This window comes from Limanda limanda, chromosome 10, assembly GCF_963576545.1.
Source record: "Limanda limanda chromosome 10, fLimLim1.1, whole genome shotgun sequence".
Taxonomy (NCBI): Eukaryota; Metazoa; Chordata; class Actinopteri; order Pleuronectiformes; family Pleuronectidae; genus Limanda; species Limanda limanda.
In genome coordinates, this window is record NC_083645.1 from 28,420,215 (window position 1) to 28,442,432 (window position 22,218).

Sequence of the window (22,218 nt, forward strand, 5' to 3'; positions counted from 1 at the left end):
TTCATCAGTCTCTGACCCCCCACCTGACCCCCCCTGTTTCCACCCGAGCGAGCAGACACATCAAACTGTCATTTCAATTTCTGTCTTTATTAACAATTCACAGATCAGATAGAAGTTTGAGATCATTTAAATAGAGTTTATCTAAAGGATACAAAAGACAAACACAAGATTATAGCGATGCATTCCAGTGCATCTTACAAAGAAAAGAGGTTTTCCTGCAGCTCGGAGAAACTCAGTTCACTTCATCGTTCTGCTCGGCCTGTCTTCAATCTGAGCCCCGAGTCGACAAGAGGCTGAGTCTGAATCTGAACAAAGTTTTCATGGAATAAAAAAATAAATCACTTCCTCAAATGAACCATTTTGTTCCTGCGAATAACTTCGGTGAGTTACATGTAGAAATCATTATTATTTACCTCCAACACGTCAATGAGACTGAAACAGGAGGAAAAGATGTGAGTCAGTGTTTCTGCAACGGACTGCAAAACTACAGCACAGGAGAGTACACTAGAGTACTGTAGAGCAACACAGAGTACTGTAGAGTACTACAGAGTACTGCATAATACAGTTAAGCACAATGAAGTACACCAGAGTACTGTAGAACCCATTCATGTACATTGGAGTACTGTGAAGTACAGTAGAGTAGAGCAATGTACAGATAAATATGTAAAAGGAGTAGAGCAGAGTTGAGTACAGTCGAGTAGAGAACATCAGAGTAGAGTACAGTAGAGAGAACAGTACAGTAGAGTAGAGTACAGTAGAGAGAACAGTACAGTAGAGAGAACAGTACAGTAGAGTAGAGTGCAGTAGAGAGTATAGTAGAAAGGTACAGAGCAGTCGTCAGTGACATGGCCTGAGTTCAAATAAAAAGAGATTTTGTATCAAAGCGAATCATTGTCTGTCGTCGTCAGTAGTTTGAAGTCACATGGTTTGAGGGGCCGAGGATTCTGGGTAATCAGTCGCTCCAGTCCGGGGCTGCCTCTGTTAACCGTAAACCTGCTCTTCGTCTTTAAGGCAAATCGCTCACGATGGAGGGAAAACGAAACCCGAGCAACTAGAGACGCACATCAACACACGGAAAGGTCGTTCACATGAGAGCGTCTACAGTTCTATGCATATATGCACATACGTGTTTACTGGGGGGGAGGGGCCTTTGACATTGGAAGCAGCAGTTTCATCATCATTCATTGTCTCCATGACAACCAGTGTTTAACATTTACCTTGTATGTATGTACACATAAATACATCAGGATTAATTACAGCTTCATCTGAGACGATCATCTTCATCACCACCATCTTCAACATCATAATCATCACCATCCTCATCATCATCATCCTTATCATCACCATCCTCATCATCATCATCCTTATCATCACCATCCTTATCACCATCATCATCATCATCCTTATCATCATCATCGTCATCACCATCATCGTCATTATCTGCATCATCATCTTCATCTTCATCAGCCTGTCTGTGTGTTTTCTTGTTTTCAGTCATTGGTCTGTTCAGCCCTGCGATGATGAGGTGTGGCCAGACGGCGGCGCTGTGGGCCCGTGGTGGAGATCTGGCGTGCAGGACGTCATGTGACGAGTCTCCATCAGGTCATCTGAACATGGAGGTTCTGAGGTATCACAGAGGGGGGGGGGCTTCACTCTGCTTTCTTTATAAAGATCTGAAGAAGAAAAGAAACACAGCTGAGCCTCTTTATATACAGTCACTGATCGTCTTTATATACAGTCAGTGATCATCTTTATATACAGTCACTGATTATCTTCATATACAGTAACTGTCCCTCTTTATATACAGTCACTGATCATCTTTATATACAGTCACTGATCCTCTTTATATACAGTCACTGATCATCTGTATATACAGTCACTGAACCTCTTTATATACAGTCAGTGATCGTCTTTATATACAGTCACTGATCATCTTTATATATAGTCACTGATTATCTTCATATACAGTAACTGATCGTCTTTATATACAGTCACTGATCATCTTTATATACAGTCACTGATCATCTTTATATACAGTCACTGAACCTCTTTATATACAGTCACTGATCCTCTTTATATACAGTCACTGATCATCTTTATATACAGTCACTGATCATCTTTATATACAGTCACTGATCGTCTTTATATACAGTCAGTGATCATCTGTATATACAGTCACTGAACCTCTTTATATACAGTCACTGATCATCTGTATATACAGTCACTGATCATCTTTATATACAGTCAGTGATCATCTGTATATACAGTCACTGATTATCTTTATATACAGTCAGTGATCGTCTTTATATATAGTCACTGATTGTCTTTATATACAGTCACTGATCGTCTTTATATACAGTCAGTGATGGTCACAAGCACCATGTTAGTTCTCTGGACACTCATAGAAACCCTGGAGCTTCTTCACGTCTCCTCAAACCTCTACAACCTCTCTGGTGTCTGAAGAACCTCCGTCCTGAGCTCCTCTGAGCTGGAGCTTCACAGACCTGAGAACTTCAGAGCTTCTGACCTGACTGACGCCTTCAGGGACGCTCAGAACTCTCCTGACACCTGAAACCTTGTGTTGGATCTGAACATGTTCTGACCTCGCTGAGGATCACCCAGACCGGAGAGTCCGTCAACACAGAGAGACGCATGGCCTCCAGGGGTCCGAACGTGGGGTCCACCTCCCCCTCTGCAATCCCATTCTGGAACGTTCCTGGAACACATGAAGATCAACAGAGCGATGAAGCTGATGGAATCTCATGTTACGTTTACGAGCTGGAAGTTACCGTTCTTTTCTTTTCTTCTTTCTTTAAAAACAACATCAGCGATTTAACCAGAGTAGATTGAAGATGAAGCTAAAGGATGAAACTCAAGATTTAAATATTCATTAACATTCGTTTAAATGTGTAGTTTTCACAAACTTGATCGCCCCCTGGTGGCTGGCTGCAGGTATGTTTATTATAATTAATTTGATTGAACTGTAATAAGACTTATTATTTATGTTATTTGTGTATATTTAATTTTCACAGTAGAACCTGAACACGATGTTATCATTTTTCTGTGATATCCTGAAAATCAAACCATCACAAACCCTCAGCCTCTCACATATATTTTTCTTAATCATTTATTGATTTTGAGTAATTAGGAATTTAGATGTTTTTCTTCTGCAGATTTACAGGGTTGTAAAAGGTTCCATTACATTTATCCAGACTCCATTAACTGACCCCTGTGGTTGTTGATGCTTTTGTGTTACTGTTGTGTTTGTCTCAGACGTGCTGTGGTGTTCAGTCAATGTCGACAGTAATGCCTCAGAGGGATTATTGTTGTGTCTGCGATGCTTTCAGGTACGAGTGTGTGCGTAATCCCAACAAAGAGCAGTGTGTGTGTGTGTGTGTGTCTGGGTGTGTTAAGGTTGAACACAGGGTATTATCTGGTATTATTGTGGGTATTATGGTTCTGATTCAATATCCAGCAACATGTACGACCGATTGAGCTTTTTCTCAGAGACGAGATCACACAGGGACAGATGAGCACGGAAATAAATAACTAGAGAAAACAGAAGACTGTGAGTGTGTCACTACAGAGACAGAAGATGAAAAACTATAAAACAAACTGGAGGAAAGAAACAACATCAGGTCTCATTTAAAACACCTGTAAAAAAGTACCATAATTATCATTGTCAGAGAAGAATTTCCTGATTCTAACCCTGGACTTTTCAAAGCTTCTGCTTAAACGTTAACGAGGAGTTTGTTGTATTTGATGTTGAATAAAAGACTTTTACAGGATAAAGTAATGTTGTAATGTTGTCCAGCACAGTGACGCATGTGGAGCAGAAAGAAAACCCGACTTTGCAGCACTAACGTTCTCTCTGTCCTCTGACGTCCTTCCTCACATGTTTAGTCCTGATTCCTCGGTCGATTGTGTCTTAACTGGCATTTTATTGTGTCCGAGTTTCTCTGCAGGTGCAGGACGTCTGAAGGCAGCGAGCAGAAATTAAGTGAAGGACAGAAACCGCATCGATCTACAGACTCATCTGAAAAATTGATGAGAGGATAAAAGAGCTGCTGGTAATTGATGAAGTCAGGTCAGAGTCGGCGTCCTGCCTGAACCTGCTCCGCTCTCGTCTCTTCACAAGGATCCAGAACAGCATGAAAGGAGGTTTCAGTTTGTTTGGTTTCAGAGAAACAAGGAGCAACAGAGAAGATGTTCAGGAAGAAGAGAAACCAAAACCAGGGGAAGTCAGACAAAGTGTTGACAGACCAGATTGTGGTTGATTCACAGTGTCTGTATTTGAAAGTTAAATACGGCGTCTTCTACGTGTATGGATCCTCTTTGTCATCCTGACAAATGTGTATATGCATGTGTGCGTGTTGTTTTGTGTGTGTTCATGTGTGTGTGTGTGTGTTATTCTGTATAAAGCACACTTCGAAGTAACAAAGGGAAATCTGTTCATCAACATCAACTGTTTCTTTCAAATGATTAAATTACTCCTGTAGAAAAACAAGAATTATGCTTTATACCACATGTTTAATTTCAGTATATATTTAAAACAGTTTAATGTGATCATTAAAACCACTGAAGGTGTGTCTCACCTATTCTGATAAATCCGTCTTCTGTCCGGTGATACTTTGGCGTTTTCTCCCTCCCGTCTGTCAAGGCCTCTTTGTCTGCCTGAATGTTCTGGAACACACACACACACACACACACACACAGACACACACACACACACAGACACACACACACACACACACATACACACACACACACACACACACACACATAGACACACACACAACCACACACACAGATCAGCTCTTGTGTGATTATCGAGTTTAAATAATCTCAGGATTCTTTTACACCTTCAGCCTTTGAGTTCAGTCTGAACCTAAATCTCAGGTGTAGTACTGTGGAGTACTGTAATAATGTGGAGTACTGTAGTACTGTGGTACTGTAATACTGTGGAGTACTGTAGCCCCCCCCCCGTGGACCTTGAACAGGCACAGAGCCGCTGGGACTGGTGACTGACTCTGGGTCAGTGACGTGAAGAGAGGAGTTCACTACTCACGTCGAACGGCAGAACCTCCACGGACACGTTGAAGAGTTTGTCTCCTGGATGTTCGATGTTTCCGCTTCGAAAGAAAAACCTGGAGGAGAAAGACGAATGAACGTTACAATATTCAGAGCAGCATCATCACCGGTCAAACCGTGTGATCATGTGACGTCTGATTTGACCTTGTGACCCCGCTGGACTGGACGGAGTCAGCCCCCCTCCTGTGACGCCCCTGGTCTGCACACTCCACCTCACTTCCTGCTGCCTTCGTGGTACCAACCTCTCTATGCGGACGGGTGTGAAGAATCGTATCCGTATGAAATCGGCCGCGACAGGTGTGAAGGCCCAGAAGAAGTCCTCCCCCAGGTAGGCCTTCTCCAGGGTGAAGTGCTGGTAGGTCTTCAGGCTGGTGGTGACCTCTGCCAGCGGGTTGGCGTGACCCTTGTGCAGGCTCTGTTTCCCAAAGTCCTTATCCTGGAGAAAACAAGTGCAAGTCTTTCAAACCTGGTTTCTGATTAAAAGAAGTGGATTCAGAACGACTTGTGTTTGATTCTGTGTCGACAGAAAACACTGTTCAAGTTAGAGATGACTCCCGATTGGTCAAGAGTCTGCAGCAGCTTGACCTCGATACGTCGTCTTCTCATCTTCTGCACTTATCTTTTCTTTTAGGTAACATTCAAACATTTCAGGCAGAATCAGTTTGAAGATTTCGTTGGATATTGTTCCATTTGTATTTGTGCCCCTCGGGAAGAGATGATACATAACATGCAGTGACAATAAAGGTGTCCTGTTCTCCTTTTGGATTAATTTCTATTCTAAATGAAATTGAAGCATTAAAGTCAAAAGACTTATGATGCCGATCAGAGACGTGTTATTATATATATCACAGTATTTGTTTGATGTTTCTCTCACATTAGCACAGATCTCTCGACTCCACAGAAGAAGAAATCCACTTGTGGACATAAGACTTCACGTCCCTGTAATGAGTGATTAAATGTAGGTCCCCACAACGTGAGTAAAACATGAAGCACACCCACCTTGAGCTTCTGTATTTTCCCGGCCAGAGAGGAGTGTGTGCCCACGTGTTGGAAGAGCGACGGCTTGAAGCGGATCCTCAGGTTCGCTTTCTGTCGGTCGCAGTGTTTCTGAAGAGACACACGCTTGATTATTAATGACAAATATTATTACATCTTTATCACCATGGTAACACGTACAGACACTGCAGCTCATCACCTCCACCAACAGGGGGAGCAGCTGAGCTAATCTGAGTTTTGTGATGGGATTAATGACACAAACAACCAATAAAACAGAGATGGATGGATTATAAAAGAAACTATATCCATCAAAAACCTATATAACAAAGATGATATAAAAACATGACATGTATCGTATTGTATATAAGTGAAAAGTAGAGTATATGGTGTAGAGTATATCCAAAAGGTGACTCACGGCGTCCTTCTCTGGGTTGCAGACCTTGACCCACATGATGTGGTCCAGCAGCCAGTCGATGGGCTTGTCCTTGTAGAACATGAGCATGAACTCCACGATGAGCGACAGGTCCAGAGACTTGAACATCTTTCCTGTCACAGAACGAGAGTTCAGTTCAGCTTCTGCCTCCAACTCGTTGACCTCACTGAGATTCACATGAAGACTCAGCAAACTTCTCAAAGCATTTAAAACCAAGCAGGTGAATCAGTGAGAGGCTGCTGGTTCCAATCCCAGAGCAGCTGAGGAGCCTGTGGACGAGGAGAGAGAAGCTCACGGTCCTGGGAGAAGAGCTCCTGAGGGGCGAGAAGGGTTTGGAAAGTTTATTCTGAAACGTTTATATACAATTTCTTGAGTAACAGTTTTAGAGAAGTCAAGGTTTTATAATATTTTATTTAATTTGTAGAATACTTAGTGTTTTTTCTGTGAATCTGTTCTGAGCGACTGCTGATGAAGAATACAATAACAAGCCTGATTGGTTTGGACGTTTCACCCTCTCGGGGGTCGGACCACCCCCCCCCCCCAGATGTAAACTAGGCCGGACTGAACTAAACTTAGCCTCTGCCTAAATGTGAACTGTTGAAATTCAGAGCCGCTCCTGGAGCTCTGTCCTCCGTCTGATTGAACTCAGTGACTCAGCTTCGCTCTGATGAATTGATTAAAGCAGCAAATGAGAGAGAGGAGAGAGGAGGAGGAGGAGGAGGAGGAGGAGGAGGAGGAGGAGGAGGAGGAGGAGGAGGAGGAGGAGGAGGAGGAGGAGGAGGAGGAGGAGGAGGAGGAGGAGGAGACAAAAAACTGAAAAAACAAATCAGCATCCGACCGGGACTCTGCTGCTGCCGGGACAACGAGCGGCTTCACGCTGCCAAAAGGTTTCAGCTGAATATTGTCAGACTTCTTTTCCACAGGTGAAAAACCAGCTCCCCCCCAAAGAGTCTGAAGCAGAAGAATCTCCGGTCGTTCCTTCCTGCAGCAGAAAGTCAAACCAGCTCTGCTCCCAGTTCAACTACACACATTAACTGGACTTCTGCACTTTAACCCAGGTTCACTTTTAAGCTGAGCAATATTCTTTTATGTCCGTGAAACTCAGCGACTCATGTGCATTTCAAGCTGCACTGAAGTTAGTTTAACTTTGGATATGGAGTGAACGTGTGTTGAATATCCAACGTGAAACTAACTCAGCTCCTCAGGAGGAGTAATCATCATGGACTCATCATAGAATCATCACAGAATCATCATTGAAACATCATAGCTTCAACATAGAATCATCATAGCTTCAACATAGAATCAGCATTGAATCATCATAGAAGGTTCTCGATAATTATTCCAGTTTGTAGGATTCAGACTCTTGGTGTGTGTGGAACTCGAGTCTTTACGAGAAGTGAAGTGAAAGCGGAGGAGAGAAGATGGACGTGTAACCGTGTTAAGACCGACAGGCTGTCTCCACGGCGACGAGATGGAGTGTGAGAGATGTGAGAGTTCGATCCTGTGAGTGACGGCCAATTAGATCAGGAGACACTGAGACTGAGACTCCACTTTATCGATGTAAATACTGTGTTGAGATTAAAATCCTGGGACTTTGCTCTTTAAAAAAACAATTTAAAGACTTTAATCAAAGTTTAATGCTTCAGTTGAGTCTGAGAAATGAAATGAATCCGCCTGGTTCAGTCTGTGATCAGTGAGTCTGTCCCTGAAGGCTTCGCTGGCATTATAACACACATGATGACATAATGGATTGTTTTCTCCACTGCTGTTAGTTTCATCAATAATTCACTTTTAAAAGGTTTAATTGCTTTTCACGGAGGAAGCGGCGCCTCGAGGCCGAGACGCTCCGACGACTCAGCTTCACAAACAGCTTCTGATTTCAGCTGGAAAAGCTCAAAGTCAGAAGTTCAGTCAGAGTGAATCCAACTGGTGTCGGGCTTTCATTCATTTTTAACTCTATTTTATCACAGACTTGAATCACGTGACTCACATCACTCAAATCATATTCTCTATTACACATTCAGCACCTGCAACATCCAATGAAAATTTATGATTATAAAGTATTTTGGACAGTTTTATTTTCATAGAAACTAGATAAAAGACACAATTCTCAGTTTTAAATTGAATCTTTTCAAACTGTGAAGTCTCTGAACTAACATGTGATTCCACTTGCTAAGCTCCCAGCTGATCCAGTCTATGAGGCAACAGCTAATTCCTTATTTGTGTGATTCACAGCTTTAGGCACAGAAATATTTCTCGTTGAAGCTCTTTTATAAAATCATAAGTATTGTTTGACAGTAGTTTGGTGCTTTGACTGTATTTCTATATGAAGCAGGTCTACAACTGTGTTTTCTTGTTGTTAAATGAAACTAAATAAACGTCGAGTTGCATCATCTGCGGCTCAGAGGTTGAGATGTGTGAGTGTGTGTGTGTGTGTGTGTGTGTGTGTGTGTGTGTGTGTGTGTGTGTGTGTGTGTGTGTGTGTGTGTGTGTGTGTGAGTGTTGGCTGCGTGTCCTCAGTGTGAGTCTTTACAAGCCGTTGGATTTGAGAGATTCTGTGTTTGTTGTTGAGCTCGGCAGTGACGCCACGTTTCAGCCTGTGGAGGAACCATGAGGTGCCAAGCCTGATGCTGTGTGTGTCTGTGTGTGTGTGTGTGTGTGTGTGTGTCTGTGTGTGTGTGTGTGTGTGTGTGTGTGTGTGTGTGTGTGTGTGTGTGTGTGTGTGGAGGTTAGAGCTGTAAGTTAAAAAGTTGGAAGAATAAGAGGATTCCCCATGACAATAGCTTGCACACAACATCTATCACGTCACAAATGTTTGCAACACTTCCTGTACCCGTTTTCAAAATAAAAGCACTGCTGTGGTGGTCTGTGATCTGAGTCAAACTGAACCTGGTTCGGTTCATTTGCCGAGTGTAAACACATCTTTTGGTAGAGATCGTACTTTGAACCAATCACAGGAAGTGACTTTCAGCTCGGAGATCGTCTCAAGAGTCTGAGACCACCAGGAGCTCAGGGAACATTTGTTTTATAGATCCCAGTCCACCTGGTCGTCACGGTGATCAGCCTCAGGTTCTAACTCAACACGACCACAGACTGCAGGTCAGACGTGTGAGGCTCCGCCCCCACAGACAGAAACCAGATGAGACATGATCAAACACAGGACGTCTCTGATTGGCTGAGCGACTCCTAACCATCGTTTCTCTGAAAACTTCAGATCCTGTCGAACTTTTCGGACATTTCAAAATTTCTGATAATGATCGATGAGGAGGATAAATACATAAACACACGGGTGGAGCTGGGGACTCACCGATGAAGCCGAGCTGAGAAAACTCCAGAATCATCCACTCCTCTGACGGCTGCTGCAACGCAAAGTTCTTCATGGTGGTGAAGTAGTTGGGACGAGCGACTATGTCGTCCTCTAGCTGAGAGAGAGAGAGAGAGAGAGACAGAGAGAGAGAGAGAGAGAGAGAGAGAGAGACCATGAGAAACATCTGATTTCAACTTCCTGTTTTTACTCTAAAACACTAAATATTTTGTGTTATTATTCCTGTAAACGCTGAGGTCGTGTTTGTCAACGACACTTGTTAAATGTTAAGAGTCTTATTCACATGAGGAGGAAACAGAAACACGTTGTTTTAACCATGAAATCTAAATAAAAGGTTTTATGGCAGCAGGAAAATCTGCAAATGAAAATATAAATAATAAAAATAAGATCTTTATATATTTTCTGACTGTAAATAAACATGTTTGACAAAAAGTCAAGCCAAAGTGTCTCAGTCGCCCCCTGGTGGCTGGCAGCGGTACATGTCATCACCCGCCTTCATGTTAGCAACCTTCGAAACTTTAATTTGAAGTTTTACCTGGACGTAGTAAGTTCCTTTAGTCTGAGCGTACATCATCAGGAAACAGTAGTCCAGGTTCTGCTTCGTCCTCCACCTGACGAAGAGGAGGAGGAGGAGGAGGAGGAGGAGGAGGAGGAGGAGGAGGAGGAGGAGGAGGAGGAGGAGGAGGAGGAGGAGGAGGAGGAGGAAGAGGAGGAGACACAATGTTATCATCATTTGCAGCTGACGCTCGTGTGACAGAACAACTTCAACGCTCCATAAATTTCCAGCAGCTTCAGAAACACACAGAACAATCAGCAGTGAATTGAATCAGTGTGTTTACAGATGAGCTTTGGTAAACACACACCACACACACACACACACACACACACACACACACACACACACACACACACACACACACACACACACACACACACACACACACACACACACACACACACACACACACACACACACACACACACACACACATACACACACACACGGAGTCAATGAGTTTTCGTCGGAGATCTAAAAGCCGAACGCAGGTTTTCATGAATCAGTGACGTTCACACAGACTCGTCTTTGTCTCTCGAGTCGAAGCTGAAATCTGCTGATTTGCTGATTTGCTGATTTGCTCAAACAACAGGATCCAGTGTTTTCTGACGAAAGAGAAGATTTTTCTCGACCAATCAGCAGCAGCGTGATCAGAATATGAAAGATCAGGTCACAACATGAATCTGAACTTTAACTTCCTGTGAAGTTCAGACCTTCAGATCCACTTTGCATCGCTCGTCTCCTCCTCCGTGACCCCGTGACCCCGACCTGGAGCGAGAGCACAACCTGCTCTCTGATTGGTCGGCTGATCTAGTGTCGAGGGAAGGAAGGAAGGAAATGAGATGAGGGAAGAACAGAGAGAGGAAGGATAGAAACAGGATGAGGCAGGAGAGGAAGGGAGACTAAAGAGAGGGAAGAGGAAAGAGGAAGCAGGAAGAGAGGAGCTGAGGAAAGGAGGGATAAAGGACGGACAACACTTTCTCACCCCCCCCCCCCTCCTCAGCTGTGGCCCAGGGGTTAGAGCGGGTCGTCCTCTACCAGGAGGGTCACGAGTTCGATCCTAGTCGTAGACATTTAGTATTTTTACAGTTTCCTTCCTTCTCTCCTTCTTCCTTCTTCCACTCTGTCCATCTTTCCTTCTCTGATTTCCTGCTCCCTCCCCTCCTGGGTTACCATGGGAACAGGGCCAAAGAGGTGGGGCAACGTTTTATTAACTACAATGATGTGTGTGTTTGTGTGTGTGTATGTGTGTGTGTGTGTGTGTGTGTTTGTGTGTGTGTGTGTGTGTGTTAAACAGCTCCCCAGGCGTCTGTCAGCCTGTCATGTCTAATTCATGGGGCTCTGAACCACACTGAGCGATCTAACTACACACACACACACACACACACACACACACACACACACACACACACACACACACACACACGGCATCCTAATGTTTTACCTGGTGTGTGTATGTGTGTGTCATTTATCAGCTCCAGCAATCAGAGAAAGTTGGATAACGACTTAAGTATAAGTGTGTTTGTGTGTACGTGTCTCTGTGTGTGTGTCTCTCTCTGTGTGTGTCTCTGTGTGTGTGTGTGTGTGTGTGTGTGTGTGTGTGTGTGCTTTGATCAAGTGCAGTTAACGAGGAGAAGCTGTCATTTGAAATCAGAACAAAGAGAAACTTATAAAATCACTTTTAAAGCAACAAATGATTTCATCCACTTGAATCACATTCATCTGAGGAATGTGATTGGTCCGTCTTATTAGAGTTCCCACAATGCACAGCAGGTTGCCAGCGGTTACTCGAGCTTGAATCGTGGATCAGAGGAGAATGATGAAACATGATGTCATTTAAACAAACGACCAGAAGAAGAACAACACAGATGCTCATGAAGGGGCGGAGCCCAAGAAGAGCCAATGACAGTCAGTCTGTAAGTCACATGATTTGAGCTCATATGTTTCCATGAACTGTAAATTAAGATGGACGACACGACAGCTCCCACAAGCCAAAGTGTCTAAACGCCCCCTGGTGGCTGGCTGCAGTATAATTCACACACCGACTCCGTGTTAGCAGATGGGACATGGACCAAACTAAAACATCACAGTATTCTCTGATAAGTTTGGATGTAATTAGTTATTTGGTGATGGCTGAGACTGACTCATGATTTGAGTTGGCAGCGTTTGTATCTTGTCCATCTGCACAGACACACACACAACCACACACACACACACACACACACACACACACACACACTGACCTCACTCTCTCCTTTGGGTCTCCGAAGGACTCTCGGAGTCGGGAGAAGTCCGGGTAGAAGTGGACGGACGGAGAGACGACCTCCAACAGACCCGACTGAATCTCCACCGGGAAACTGGTGCAAACACAAACACACACGTTGTGAATGATAGTTTGGGGAAGACCCACTTCTGACCCACTTTTATCAAAGTGTGTGAGGGGTAGAATCAGGTTTAAGTTTGGGTTCTGCATTTAGTTTGGAGAGTTAAGGTTAGTGTCAGGGAATGTATTAAATCAATGAGGGTCCTCATTAAGATAGAAGGACAAATGTGTGTCCAATTAATCATGCGTTAACATGTGAACAATGACAAACACACGCTCACACACACACACACACACACACACACACACACAGGAGGTAAAGAATCTCCGTGTCATGTCTGTTTCCACAGTAACGGTATCCCATCATGCATCTGGACTTACAGGCGCCTCAGGTTGTCTGCTACAGTGACGGCGTACTGTTGGTCCGCCTGAACACACACAGAGACACACACTGGTTAGTTTCTTAACACAGAACACACACTGAGGAAAACTCCCCCCCCCCCCCCTCTCTGTTGTGTCACGAGTTCTGTGATTTAATATTCATCTCTTCACTCTGAAAGCTCTCAGTGACCTCGGTGCTCGGTGAAGCTGCAGCTGAACCAGGTTCGATTCACATGAACAGTGTGAAACTCATGAAACTGCAGCAGTGAGTGACCTTCAACACGGCGACTGCACACAGACACACACACACAGACACGCACACACACACACACTTTGAGTTTATGTGATTTCACAGCTCAAATGATTTCAACACACACTTCATCATCGTTTTGTCTCCCTGAAGCATTAGCACAGATGCTAAACAGAGTCAGTGACATTAGCACTGTGTGTGTGTGTGTGTGTGTGTGTGTGTGTGTGTTTGTGTCTGTTTGGGATCATTAGCTTAACCACTGACCTTTAGAAAGCAAGCAAGGAAGCACACACACACACACACACACACACACACACACTCACACACACACACACACACACACTGACCTCAGCGATGAGGACCACGATGACGCAGTCGTCCTTCTCGGCGGCGCTGAGCTCGGACATGAGCGAGTTGAGGGTGTCGGTCAGGTAGGAGTGGGCCTCCCTCTTCACACTGGGGACCCCCATCACGATGGAGACTGCAAACACAAGAAGAGGATGAAGGACCTCACAAACCAAAACAGTGAGGAGGTCAGAGGTCAGAGGTCAGAGCAACCTGAACATGTGTAGAACTAACTTCTTCAGAGAACTTGTCAGTCTCCAGAATCAGCAGCAGAGTGAGCGCTCCTCTCTTAACTTGTTTAATGACTTTCACCCTGAACGTTTCACTGGAGCCTGTGAAAATCATAAATCGATAAACTCAACACTTCCTGCACCGGTGTTTCAAACTAAAAGTCTCCAGGAAGCTGGATTTAATTTCACTCACACTTTCAACTTTCTGTTTGTAGACTTCTTCTTAGTTTATGGACATTTACTTTGTTGTAAATGTCACTGTGTTTCTGTTTTACTTTGAAATGAAACTCCTTGTGTCTGTATCTTAACTTCCTGTCTTAGTCCTGTTTCTGTCCCTGTGATTGACAGCACCTGTCCCTCATGTGTCTCACCTGTCAATCATCTTCTCTTTTTCTAGTTCCCACTGTTTCTAATGTTTTTCAGTCTTTTCCTTTTGTATCTTGGTCTTTTGTCTTGTTGCTTTTTCTACTTAAATTATCTTTGTTATTAAATGACTGGCTCCTGCTTTTCCACAAATCTGTGACACACACTAACACACACACACACACACACACACACACACGCCCCTGGTCCAGCTGCTGTCTCACCTCCAGTGCGTCCCTGTCCCAGGTGGACAGCGGGCTGAAGACTGTCCTCTCTGTTCAGCAGGTGAGGAAGATGATGGAAGACGGAGGGAAGCTGCAGGACGTTCTTACTGCTGCTCACATTCCACAACTTCAGCCTGGTCTCCTCTGAAAACACCAGACCAGGTCAGACCAGGTCAGACCAGGTCAGACCACTACAGACCAGGTTTACTTTAGATCAGAGTAAACCAGCAGTGGCCATGTCACAAGTTAGACAGATTTTCTAAACCAAACACGACCAGATTAGGACAGGTTAGATCAGATTAGACCAGGTTAGATCAGATTAGACCAGGGACCAGATTAGACCAGGTTAGACCAGGGACCAGGGACCAGGTTAGACCAGGGACCAGGTTAGACCAGGTATAACCAGGTAAGACCAGGTTAGATCAGGTTTAACCAGGGACTAGGTTATATCAGATTAGACCAGGGACCAGGTTAGACCAGGTAAAACCAGGTCAGACCAGGCTAGATCAGGTTAGACCAGGGACCAGGTCAGACCAGGTCAGACCAGGTCAGACCAGGTTTACATTAGATCAGAGTAAACCAGCAGTGGCCATGTCACAAGTTAGACAGATTTTCTAAACCAAACACGACCAGATTAGGACAGGTTAGACCAGGTTAGACCAGGTTAGATCAGACTAGACCAGGGACCAGGTTAGTCCAGGTTAGATGAACCATGTCCAGACTCTTTCATGGACCAGACCACAGGAGACCACAGCAGTGGGACGCACCTGACAGGCTGCTCCAGGTCCGGTTGATGTCTCTGAGCGCCTGCTTCTCTGCGATGGCTCGTTTGATCTCCTCCAGCACCAGGTTCAGCTCCTTGGAGCGACGCAGGTTCTCCTGCTCCGCGGAGTGGAGACGCTCCCTCAACGCCAGAAACTCCCTCTGGTAGATATCCACCACATCTCCTGAGGACGAGAGGAGATTTAGATATATTTAACTTCATCAAAACAAAGCGTATATAGAGAACAATCCTAATCCAAAATAAACATCATTTTCTCCATCGTTTCCTAAATATTCAACTCAGAAGTCATTAAAAACCTCCAATATTCAAAAGGAAACTTTTAACACATGAAGAATTCTGAACAGAGTTTTGTTGATTTGTTACAGCAGCAGCTTCTGGTTCAGGAAGCAGAGGATCATGGGTAATGTCCAGTGGGAGGACGCAGTCAGAGTCAACACATTGATTCACTTTGTTTTAACATGAAAACATGAAAACAGAAGCAGTGAGCCGGTGTGGCTGCAGGTGGCGCTGTTGATCAGAAACTGCTTCTCATTAATATAAAAGGACTGTGGACCTGGACTGTTTCATTTCACTGATTTGTCATTTACTGATGGACGAACAGATTTATGCTCCGGGGATTTAATCGTGGTTAACAGGTAGAGAGACAGAAAAAGACATAATCTGAGTGAAAACATGAAAATAAAAAGCTAAATCCTTCATCCGCTGCAGCAAACATCATCCATCCGTCCATCATCCGTCCATCATCCGTCCATCATCCCTCAGCGGGTTAACGCTGTGTGACAGTAAATCTGCAGTAATCCCTGTGAGACACGCAGCCTCTCGCTCTTCAGACTCTGTTCCTGACACCGACTGCAGAGAATCAAACATGCTTCTATTTGATTCAGTTCATTTCCACATGATTCATCAGCTTCCTCCAACAGGACACATCCAGAACCAGAGATTATAAAACAGTGAGAGCGCTGGTTTCTGAAGCTGTTTTCAGACATGAGCTAAAGTCTGCACGTGTTCCCAACATGTTCCTCACATGTTCCTCACATGTTCCTCACATGTTCTGCAGGATCTGAATGTGAGAACAAATGTCAGAGTCAGTGTCTCTGGAACCTTTCGTTTAAGCTGAACCCAATAAATTAGACATTTCTCTCATAATGTCCCATAATTTACATTTTACATTTTTCCTGTGGAACTTTCCTGGATGAGAACACACACAGGAACTCTCTCGTTCTGCTGTAATTGTTTCTCTAAACCCTCATTAACGGAGCACAATAGTCACATCTGTTTGGCTGATAAGTAAAGTGCATTACTGAGAGCGTGCACACACACACACACACAGACACACACATCACTGATGAGTTTTTAATGATGCTCCTGCCCAGTTATTTATCTGCTCTGATGAAATAATCTCCCTCCTGCAGCCGTCGCTCTGTTAAACGCTGAGCTGCTGCAGACTGAAGCCGCTCGTGGTCAGAGCGTCAGAAACATCAGGACGAGCAGCGACCACACAACACACACTGTGCAATGTTGTTTCTGAGACACACACATCTGGAGTCAGGGCCTGGTTAGCTTAGCATAAAGACTGAAATTAAATGGAAACCGCTAGCCTGCCTCTGACCAGAGTTCACACCATCATGCATGTTTTATATATAAGGTCTGTGTGTCTGTCTGCTTGAAAACCTCAGGACAAACTTCTCTCATTGTGGCTGTAGTGCAGACAGCGGCCTGCAGGGGGCAGCACCAGGACTGATGACCGGTTCTGACAAACTCGTTTCTCTTCTGACGTAAAAAAGGAACAAGCAGCGAGATTTAATTTACAGGCTTTTACGAACAAGACAGACGAGTGTGTGTGTGTGTGTGTGTGTGTGTCTGGATAAGGATAACATCATAATGGAAAAGTACAGGGCATCACAGAGGACACAAACACACACATACACACACAAAAACACACACATACACACACAAACACACACTACAAATCAGATATAAGATGGCTGAATCATATTGTAGTGATGTGCAAAAGTGTGTGTGTGTGTTCAAAAAACATAATAATCAGTCACAGGGTGCAGACCACCCAGTGAATGAGATTACCCAGTATCCACACACACACGCACACACACACACACACACACACACACTGGATGAGTCACAGGGTCTTGAGGTTTTTAACGAGTGCTGATGATCCTCATTGATCAATAAACGTCTGGTATCGATCATTTCTTGATCAATAAAAGGATTTCTGGACCATTATGATTATTTGAATTATTCACTGCTCTGCGTTACGCTAACATTAAGTCGAAGCAGCTGATGTGGGTGGAGACAGAGGCGGAGCTCATTTACATAGTCACACTCCTCTGATTTCATCGTGTTTTCCTTTGATTTAGAGAAACAGACAAGTTTTTAATCAATGAGAAGAACTTTAAAATCCAACCAACGTCTGTTTGAGCAACTGACGACACCAGAAGAGTAAAAAGTGTGAATGAGTGAAAGAGTGTGTTTGTAAGTGTGTGTTGTTTGTGTGTATGAGTGTGTGTGTGTGTATGAGTGTGTTTGTGAGTGTGTGGCTTCCTGTTCATCTTCATGCTCGCAGGGAGAGAAACTGGACGATCACGTCCACATGACTGAGCTTCATGCACAGATTGTTCTGACACTTTCAAACCAACTCCCTAACGAGGTTCCTAACGAGGTTCCTAACGAGGTTCCTAACGAGGTCACTAACAAGGGGTGTGTCTGTTCCCTTGGCAGATGATGCTGAATCAGAGAGAGAGAGGTAAATGAATCCTGCTCTCTCTCAGTCATTTGAAGTGTGTTACAGTAGTTAGAGAAGATACCACACGCACTAATGAAACAAGCAGCTTTAACACAACGTTAACACAACAGGTTGTCTGACCGACAACAGCACAGAGAGGACGAGTGGCAGGAAAACACCTGCTGAGTCAGCTGACAGTGTCCCAGTCCCCGAGTGGCGTTACATCACTTCAACAACACGACTCTGAAGAACTCGTTCAACTAAAATCATGATGAAATCTGTGTCAGTGCAGCACGGAAACTCAGCAGAACACAAACATACAGTGAAGAGAAAGAAGGATGGAAAACATGAAACAACGATTAGAGACAGAATGTAAAGAAATCCCTGCTGTGACTTCTCACCACCGCTGATCCTGCTGTAGAGCATCTGTCTGTAACCAAGCAACCAACTGCAGAGGAGACATTCTACTTCCTGTTTACATCACATGACCACTGTAGGTGAACAGTGTTTTCATTTGGACGAGGACGATTTCTGATACAGAGTTGAAACCCTTTGTATCAGGAGATGATTTAGTTGTTTAGACGTAGTCACACACACACACACACACACACACACACACACACACACAGGTTCCATCTGTAACTCGGCTTCAGTGTCGTTGACCACACACACACACACACACACACACACACACACACACACACACACACACTCAGGTTCCATCTGTAACTCGGCTTCAGTGTCGTTGACCACACACACACACACACACACACACACACACACACACACACACACACACACACACACACACACACACACACACACACACACACACACACACACACACACACACACACACACACACACACACACACACACACACACACACACACAGATACCTGCCTCTACGTTTTCAAACAAATCTCCGAAAACACAACTTTTGTTACGAGAAAACAAAAACCCTAACAAGCGTTCAGTCGGGCCAGTAGGTGGCGATAAAGTCAAATCATAAACCAGAGAAGAAGCTGATCCGACCTCCATCTTGACCTTCTCCTGAAGCCACGACTCTTCATCCTCACGTCTCTGCTGAAGAGATCCAAATACAAAGTTCTGGTGAAATGAGAAGATGAACTGAACTGAGCGTTCACACCCTGTCTGTGATTTCCCACAATTCTCCTCTGCTGTTCCCACATGGTTTATAAACGGAGAGCGCTCTGTCCCTGGTTCAGTCTTCACAGGGAGGCGGAGCCACAGTGAAGGAGCAGCTGAACCAGGAACAGACCAAAGCGAGCGGACGACTGGCGGCAGCATCAGCGTCGGAGCCAGAAACCCAGAGGACATCAGGAGCTGAAGAAGAGAGCGGACGAGGGGCGAAGGCTGCTCGGAGACAAACGACCACGAACAAAGATGGCGTCTGTTCCTCGTCTCCGGCACAAAGGAAGACAGACATGGAACAGGTCTGATCGAGGGACAGGTGCGTCCGTCAGGACACAGGAAACACACGCTTCCAATCAGCAGGTCGGATTCGACCACGACACCTGAACCAGACGCCACTTCCTGTGGAACATGTTATTTCCGTGTGGGACCGTGATGCTCGTGGTGAAACCGCCGCCAGGACACCGGACGGGACGCCGCCTCATTTCCTTTCTTTTTAAAACAGTGACGAGGAAAGGTTTTTCTGTGTTAAATGAATAAAAGATGGCGAGACGGGGTTAAAGGTCACCACAGGAGACATGAGGAACCATTTCTTAATATGAAGGATTATTAATATTTCAACTCCGCAGCTGTAAAGTGATTTTTCAGTCCCTCCAAGTTACAAGGATACAAAGTTGTGTTGTTTCATATAACTGACACAGATCACGTGCACTAATGAAACTGTTTCATCTTATGAAGCTGTTTTAAACTCTGCTGTTCGTCCATCATATCAGATTAATGAAGTTAACTTATAAATCATTCTTTATTGGACTGAATAACAAAGAGAAGCAGATGAACGTTCTAATATTATTATTCACTATACGTCCAACACATACACACACTCACACACACACGCACAGACAGACACACACACACCACACACAGCATCCTCAGTTCAAATCCCAACAGTATCATCTAACACCATGACTTCATCAAACAAATGTGTGTGTGTGTGTGTGTGTGTGTGTGTGTGTGTCTGTGTGTGTGTGTGCGTGTGTGTGTGTGTGTGTGTCTGTGTGTGTGTGTGTCTGTGTGTTGTAAACATAACGTCTGAGCTCTGGTTTCAGTCGATATGAGGAGTGGATTTGTTCGAATTGAGCCTTTAGTCAATACGTGTGAGTGAGTGTGTATCAAACACACACACACACACACACCAACACACAGACACACAAACACACACACACACACACACACACACACACACACAGGTGACCTGTTCATGTTCACATGGCACTTCCTGTCAGTATCAACTGTCATGTCCAACAATACAAAGTAGGAACTGAAATCCGGCAGCGTTTTGGTTCCTACCTCCTGTCGCACACAGGAAGTCGCTGGAAACAACAAACCTGATATTTCATTTTGACTGGTCCCCACTTTGAAAGGACGGTTTTAAAGTTAGAATCCGGTTTAGGTTGTGGTTTTGTTTTCAGTTGTGATGGTTAGGGTGAGCATCCATGGTTGTCATGGTAACTGAGTGGTGCAGCAGGATATGCATGTTAACGGGCCGTTAGCGTCAGCTGACCCTTAGCCCACTGCTATGTTTTTAGCATGCATGCTAACACGGCCTGTGAAATGCTAAAGCAGCAGCTGCATGTAGCCTAGCATCATGGAGATGAAGATGAACACGGAGGTTCTTCAAACGTCTTCATCACAGTTGAACATCAACTATGTGGCATAAGCGTATATTTGAGTGAAATCTTTGTAAAGCGAGACATTAATAAGTGAAGGACCAGACTCTGGAGTGAAGAGAAGAACAAAGACAAACTCACAAACTCACAAACAACAACATCAAAGTCCCAGATTCACGTGTTTCCTGAAGTGGTTTCATTTAAGGCGTGAACCCTGAGAACCCGGTGATGAGCCCTGAGGGGACGGACTGGAGACACCACATCGCTGCTTCCTGTTCATACGATACGGTGAGCCTCAGCTTCCTGTCTGTAAGAAATCCATTTCCTGTGCACGCTCACACACATTAACATTTCCTCTGCTCAGCTCCCACAATGCATCACACCCAGCCTGTGCCCTGGATGAAGAGATGATGTCACCATGTGACACAACAGCTGCTCATTAACCTGCGCTGACCTGCTGCCCTGAGGCCGGCAACTACACTACCCAGAATCCCACTGGGAGCTGTGGAGGGTACTTCCTGTTTACTGAGCTGCAGATCCCCGAGGAGCAAACTCAACCAAGAGGATGCAGAAGAAGACCGAGAGACATTCTCCGTCTGGTTCTCATCAGATAGAAGAACCTGAGCTCCCACAAGTGATAACAAAGCATCTTGCTCGCCCCCTGGTGGCTGGCTGCAGTATAGGTCATCAACCCTCCTCCTCCATGTTAGCTGACAGGACATGAACCAAACTAACAAGTCAAAGTAGACGTTAAATAAATGTTTGTCAAAGATGTTTCTGTCATTTCAGCTCGTTCTCGTCTCACTGATGTTTGTTCAGATGTTTCTGATCAGTTTGGTTTTATTAAGTCATGTGATGATATTAATACATGTTTGTGAAACGTGTCCCTGGTGCGAGACGGCAGCTTCATGTCTGGATAGTGGGAGGAGCTGGAGATGTTTAATACATCTCAACAGTTTTTAGTTATTTACATTCAATGAACCACGAGCTACGAGCTGTTGGAAGGAAATGTGTGAGGTTGAGTCTGTCGCTGATGTGTTTGGCGTTATTTAACTTTATCATTAGGGCGGAGCCTGTCCTGGAGGTGACCCCACTAACCCTAACCCACAGTGGAGGTCACCAGGCAGACGCCATCGTCACGCAGGCCGATCGTCTAGTCGAGCCTTAATCCACGACGTGTTTCTGCTTGGAAAGAAACATCGAGATGATAAAGTGAAGACTGAAGTGAGAGCGAGTAAACTGGGACATGGATTGGGATTGAGCTCAGTCATGTGACCTTCTGGGCTCAATCCCAACCCGTGTGCTCATGATAACAGCTTCATTCGCCACAGTGCGTTCAACCCGACACTTTCAAT

General features: G+C 44.6%; 1 protein-coding gene across 2 annotated transcripts in view; it reads right to left on the minus strand.

The window, feature by feature from the left end:
* Positions 1-66: 66 nt before the first annotated feature.
* mgat4b (alpha-1,3-mannosyl-glycoprotein 4-beta-N-acetylglucosaminyltransferase B) overlaps positions 67-22,218 on the minus strand; it is a 33,559-nt gene continuing 11,407 nt past the window's right edge. Inside the window, exons 2-15 of one of the 2 annotated variants that reach the window (XM_061079395.1) lie at positions 15,285-15,464; positions 14,518-14,661; positions 13,703-13,836; positions 13,106-13,152; positions 12,645-12,758; positions 10,381-10,456; positions 9,828-9,942; positions 6,503-6,633; positions 6,091-6,198; positions 5,334-5,527; positions 5,069-5,147; positions 4,596-4,674; positions 2,604-2,716; positions 67-1,673 (exon numbers count right to left, since the gene is read on the minus strand). In XM_061079395.1, coding sequence (XP_060935378.1) covers positions 1,650-1,673; positions 2,604-2,716; positions 4,596-4,674; positions 5,069-5,147; positions 5,334-5,527; positions 6,091-6,198; positions 6,503-6,633; positions 9,828-9,942; positions 10,381-10,456; positions 12,645-12,758; positions 13,106-13,152; positions 13,703-13,836; positions 14,518-14,661; positions 15,285-15,464 — 1,538 coding nt within the window. In that variant the 3' untranslated portion in view covers positions 67-1,649. Of the gene's footprint in view, positions 1,674-2,603; positions 2,717-4,595; positions 4,684-5,068; positions 5,148-5,333; positions 5,528-6,090; positions 6,199-6,502; positions 6,634-9,827; positions 9,943-10,380; positions 10,457-12,644; positions 12,759-13,105; positions 13,153-13,702; positions 13,837-14,517; positions 14,662-15,284; positions 15,465-22,218 lie in introns of both variants that reach the window. The other variant, XM_061079394.1, reaches the window with a different exon arrangement.